The sequence below is a fragment of the Mesitornis unicolor genome, unplaced genomic scaffold, assembly GCF_000695765.1.
Source record: "Mesitornis unicolor isolate BGI_N332 unplaced genomic scaffold, ASM69576v1 scaffold30823, whole genome shotgun sequence".
NCBI lineage: Eukaryota > Metazoa > Chordata > Aves > Mesitornithiformes > Mesitornithidae > Mesitornis > Mesitornis unicolor.
The window spans coordinates 32,976-38,975 of NW_010173132.1; the positions used below are offsets into that span (position 1 = coordinate 32,976).

A 6,000-nucleotide genomic window follows, 5' to 3' on the forward strand; every position below is an offset into this window, starting at 1 on the left:
TAGCATGTTCTGCTATATTTGTATGCATGCGTGTTGGAGGAAACATACACCAAGCAACATCCTGAAGAAAAGGATCAAATAGAAGAGTCCTAGCCCATCCAGTAAGCTCTTACAGCATAACTAAAACATACAGTTATGTTGTCCAGGTTCAACTTCACTTTGAGAAGAGGTTCTTCTCAGCCTTTGTCTGCTGATTCCGCAGCACATATCAGTTATTATGGAAGCTTTATGTGCAACCCTGTACGAGCAGCTGAGCTTCTAGATTTCTTGTCCAAAGTCCTGCTCCCTGATATAAGGATGAACTACTATCATCAGTGTCATCTAGCTCCTGATGAACAATTTAGGAGACCAGTGGTAAGCTAGACCTAGATTACTGATGTTGCCAGCTTATCAAATTGCAGTGACTCAGCAGCTACTGCAGAAGTAGCCAATTCATCCTGCAGCAGTGGGTGTGAACATCTACAGCCATCCCTGCTCCTCTGGTACAGCCTTTCTGAGAAAAATGCCAGGTGAGAACTTTAGCTGAAATCACTAAGGTTTCAGCTGGTGAATTTTATCTTACATATATATCAGATCAGTTACTGAAGCCTAGCTGACATGAAGTTAATCCACAGTAACTTAATCAAGCGACTGAGCTTCGGGCCAGATGATTCCATCATTTTTCTGCAAGCTGAATCCTTTCCCTGACAGTATCCTAAGACACTGCTTAGGATAGTAATTAAGTGCTGACGTTTTGGTAGGACTGCAGGCACTGTTATCACATCCTCTGTATTTCTATAGCCCACTAATTTTCCCTTGAATCAGTATTTGGAAAAAAAAACCAACAAACCAAAGCCCGAACACCCCAATTTACTTTAGCTCCTGCTGCCCATTAATGTACTTCTCATAGCAGATGCTCTGGCTTCATCCTCAGTGTGTCCCACATATTTCTATCTGCTTTCCTGTATAACTCCAGAGATTAAACTATCTTGATCTCTGACGAAAATCAGCTATTATTAATTCATCCTAGTTTAATACCTAGTGTTTTTTAAGGCATTTTTGTGGATTTTCAGCTTTACGTCTGTAAGATGGAATTATCATTCAAGTGAAAGATTCATCAGGTGACACTTTTCATTACAAACTTCAGTAGTAAATGCAGCTGCCATTGTGCCAATCTCTGACAAAACATGAACCATCTTGTGGGTTGCCACTAAGTTTATAAATGGACTTGTATTTTCCTGTCTTCTTACTTTTATTGGAAGTTAGATGTTTTTACTACTGATTATAAACTCTTATCTTTTAGGAATATTATTTAGTCTTTCGGGGTTTATTTGTGAATGTCTTAAGCTCACTCTAACATCTCTGAAACTTAAGTCAGTATGAGAATGTATAAACAAACATAACCTGGTGCAATACTCCTCAGACAATGCAAGAGAGAATCCAGGCTTTTGTCAATGACCATGCTAAACAGTGTGACTAAAGGTATCCCTGTTGTACAAGCCACTCTATGTTGAAACACTTGCTCAAACCTGAAATACATTAACTATGTACAGTACATATTTTGTAAAAAATTGTAATAATTTTTCCTGTATATTTTATTGTATACTGATCCATTCTAGAATACTTTTTTAAGATCTACACTATCTTCTTGAAACTGTGAACATAAATGAATTCTCCTGTGTAAAACTCTCTGATATTCTTGCGGGAAGGAGGTGGACCCTTATGACAAATGAACTCATTAAATCACTTGGTTATTTATCCAGTACAATGTGGGAGATTTCTCTCTGAACTGTGCTAGATGCTGTACCTACTTTTGGCCATTGCTTCTCTTTGTTCATAATACAATTTCCCTTCAGAGATATTTCCTTCCCCTAGACTTAGAAGATTTCAATTAACTTGTTGTTTTATCAAGAGCATTAATCCACCTCCATGTAACTGGAATTCACTTTTGTCTGCTCCAAGTTCTCATGTTTTTTATTGGTGCTTTCACTTCTTCCTTTATGATCACTCCTATTCACAAAGACTACAATACTTGCAATGTTTAGTTCCTATCAGATTTATTTTGTTTTTTTTTTTTTTTCATAAACAGTTCACTGCATCTCTAAAAATCACACTGTTCATCTTTTAGAACTATTTTCTTTTTAACCCTGGCAAATCCGCCTCTTAGGATTTTCTATGATTAAAGATTTGGTTTAGATTTCCTTAAGCAATTGCATTAATTCCATTGGGGATACCATCCTTCCTCATACTTCCTCATACAAATTACTTCTTATAGTTTTTTTTCCCCACCCAAGTTTCAGCTGCATCTTTTTCTGAGAGCAGCTGCTTTCTTTTGTTCCCTTTCTTCATGCAGTTCTAATTTTCTTCGTCTTTGCACCTTTTTTGTCTTTCCTTTGGAAGTTATCAGCAGTTCTTGCAAAACTACTAACTTAGTTTAACGAATAACCACCTTTGAATTCAATTTGTCAGATCGTTTAGTAGATTTGAAGCTTATAGATATAATGGCATCAATGTAATTATACAAAGAGAAATCAAAAATATGGTTCTACTTGCCTTTCTTCGTCTTGTAGGGTCCTCCATTGGGGTGTATATCTTGTAATGGGATGGATATTACCTTGGCTAGGCCAGCATTCATCATATATTGATAGAGACGTTTGAAAGTTTTCTCACAAAGACCCTAATGCAAAGAGAAATGGCAAAAGTCATCGTAGCCCACAAGTCTCACCTTTAGGTGATCAGTATCAAAGATACTCATACCGCCTGTTCTTAATACAGTATTTTGTGGTAGGAAATCAAAGGATCCTCTTAAAAGCCTGCTAGTGTCGACACCAGGCAGAGCATGAGGTGCTTCTGGAATCTGTTCTGTCCCTCCAACTCTACCATCCAAACAAGCAGCAGCAACCAGCAGCGGCATTGTGCAAGTAAGAACTGCACAACGATATCCACTGACAAAACTTTTTTGAAACTGTGGATCAAACAGAACTCCTTTGTCATCACAAACGGCAACAGCAACTTGATCTAGTAGGTTTCAAAGATTTTTCTTTTGATATCCTACCCCAAAATTTTGTACAATTTTAAAAAACAGGCTGTATGAATGACTGCCTTTGATAGCAATCATCTAAATTCTATGTCAGTGAGAATTTGAAAGAGAGTAAATCTCACCAATTCTTCCCTCAAGTTTCCTAATGTTTCCATCTGGTTTGAACGAGCACTTAGCATACTTGAGAGTTTCTCCATCAGAATATCGTATTTGCTCCTCCTAACCAAGAAAAGAAAATTATTTGACATGTAAGCATGCATATAATTTTATAAATATGAGTCACACCTTTACAAAAAATCAGTCACTAGAAAAAGTATGTTGAAGAGATCAGATTGTATTAGGAATGGCAGTTTTCTTATCCTTCTGTGATTAGCACATGAGAGAATTTGCCACTAAGTAGAGAATACAACTGAGGGCACAGTGACTAAGAACAGGCTGTTACTTCATTGGCAATCCACAGAAGCACAAGTTCTAACTATAAACAAGACAGGAAAACAAAAAATCTATTAGAAATGTGTTTGAAGACAAAACAACAATTAGTGGTACAATAAGACGAGTTAGGCTTATGTAGGCAGGTGACAGGCACTAGAATACTCTGTTCTTTACAGGTCCACGATAAGTGTGCTTTAAGTGTCCAGCACTCAGAAAAGAAGTTAATAAAGAAACTGAGAAGAGTCAATACCAGGAAACTTTGATGGTTCTGTGACAACAGAGCAAACTTCCATCATAGTAAAAGGTCACAGTCTACCCAGGAGACCTTTAAACATCTGAGTGGCACATACCTATCAACATGAAAGCGAGTCAGAAGTAGAAGAATTGAGTGTTGCTGTGCTCCACTTGGTAGTCTTATAACATGGGACTGCATTGTTATGAGACCATTTCTGTCCAATACTCTTCGGTGATAATGAAGTTTTCCAGCATCCACCCTAAAGAAAAGATGGCAAGATATCTATAGGCACAGGAACTTCTGCGAAATAAATTCTAATTATCCAGTATCCCAAAAGACATTACACATGTTACCTACGGTCTTAGTGCCATATGTTAATTTTCAAAGTCAGAATCTCAAAATTAGCAAGTGCCAAAATTAAGATAACATGTGAAATTGATTTTCATAAATAATCCAATTAAATAGAAATACCTCTGATCTTAACGTATAGTCTCTATGCACAATCACAGTGTCATGACAAGGTTTGATGAGAGAGCTGAACCAATATTGTATCCCTGCGCCCTCTTTCTTTCTCCCTTCTCTCCTTCTAAGTCCTGGCTACACTGCAATCATCCTTGTGAGAGCTCTGGTATTCATCACTCCTTGGTAAGCTCACACAGGCCACTGAACTGACAGAAAACTATCCACAAAAGATCTCCCCTCTACCCCCATCATCTTTGTTACCTAAAAGAGCTTCTTAAGTGGCAAAAACTAATGTCAGTGTAGTTTGCAGGCTACACACACTTCCTCTGCTAAAAACAGTGAATCCCTAACAGCAAGGCTCATATTCTCCAGCACTGCAAGACACCCCAGAAGTTCCCCAAGAGGCTGTGTATTGCTCCTCCATCAACAAAATACATCGTCTGGTTCGGGAGCTGGTAACTCAGGCTCTCAATCAGGTGGGCACCCAAGAATCTCTTCAGAACTTGGGCAGGATGAGATGCTTACTCAGCAGTTCAGAAAAGGAAATGAAAATCACTCTTCCATCCCAAATTTGAAGAAAAAGATATTTAGAGAAAGCAAGGAATTTCCACAAATTAGAAGCTTGTGTATTCACCACACAATCTCTGGTTCCATGAGAAAATATCAGAAGCTATAATGAACTCAAGGAAGAAACCAGTATAGTTCTGGTAATACAGGCTCCAAGAACCAAGTGCTCCTAGTACTAAAGATGAGACATTACCAGTACAGATACGAGTTTAAATCAATAAACAGGAACTCTTAAGTTGACAGATCTTTATAAATAACCAGTGGAAACTCATTAGCTTTGATTTAATTCATATAGCAATATATAAACTTACTTGAAAGCTCCACTGTGAAGATCCCTCTGAAGCTCTCCTTGCCATCTAGCACGACCTAAGCGCTCCAATATACAGTAGGAGAAGTCAGGGAGTTTTAAGTCAGGGTCGCCCTCCCAGCCTATTAAAGCTCTGTAACGCTGGTCCTGAGAAGCAACAATGACGAGTTTCTCTCCCCAGCTAAGAAACAGATGGGAAAGTAATAAATTAATATTAGTTCCATAAAAACAGAGAGGTCAACCACTTTCACTCTATAAACACTGTTCTTTATATAATCTGCACAGAGTGAGGACTAAATTTTAAAACTTCAGTTAGTTAACTTTTAGTGGCAAATCTAAGGATTTCACTCACTTTTCAACAGCTTCTGTGTAAGTGTAACAAGGCTGCAAATCCTTCCTCCTTATTTGATCAGTGATATCTATTCTTTCTTTAAAGTACTGGCAGGAACCTTGTATGCCATCTTTATTATCCAAAATCATGTGGACAGGATAAATATCATCTGAAGGAACAGGATCTCTTTTGGTTTCCAATATTCCTGTTTCAAGGTCTATTTCTTCATATCTGAAATAAAAGCGGAGAGCCAACATTTTACTAAGCAGGGGAATCTGGAACCGAAAGGTAAGATTGTCACAAATGATGCTGATACCTCTATAAAATATCTTGGAAAAACTAAACTTAAAAAAAGAAGAGTAGCACTCCTTAAGTACGACCAAACCTTACCAGTATGTAGTGTATGAGGCAGGAGGAGTGGAATAAATTATCTGAGCTTCAAAAATTCAAGGACATTGAAGTGGTGGGAATAAAAGAAACACATATACGTAGCAGTTTACAGAAAAGGAAAGCTACAGGTACACCCACCCTGACGAACTGGGACACACAGATCCTGCTCGTCCCCAAGTGGCAAACAGTCATTAGCGCGCACATCTGGCCAGGAGTCCTAGCCAGGTCCCCTAAACAAGAGGCTTCGAAGCCTCAGC

General features: G+C 38.2%; 1 protein-coding gene across 1 annotated transcript in view; it reads right to left on the reverse strand.

Moving 5' to 3' along the window:
* Window positions 1–5,935, reverse strand: part of GTF3C1 (general transcription factor IIIC, polypeptide 1, alpha 220kDa) — a 37,945-nt gene extending 32,010 nt beyond the window's left edge. Inside the window, exons 1-6 of the mRNA XM_010180613.1 lie at window positions 5,882–5,935; window positions 5,375–5,628; window positions 5,027–5,203; window positions 3,802–3,945; window positions 3,142–3,238; window positions 2,533–2,656 (exon numbers count right to left, since the gene is read on the reverse strand). Coding sequence (XP_010178915.1) covers window positions 2,533–2,656; window positions 3,142–3,238; window positions 3,802–3,945; window positions 5,027–5,203; window positions 5,375–5,628; window positions 5,882–5,935 — 850 coding nt within the window. The remainder of the gene's footprint in view (window positions 1–2,532; window positions 2,657–3,141; window positions 3,239–3,801; window positions 3,946–5,026; window positions 5,204–5,374; window positions 5,629–5,881) is intronic.
* Between the last annotated feature and the right edge of the window lie 65 nt (window positions 5,936–6,000).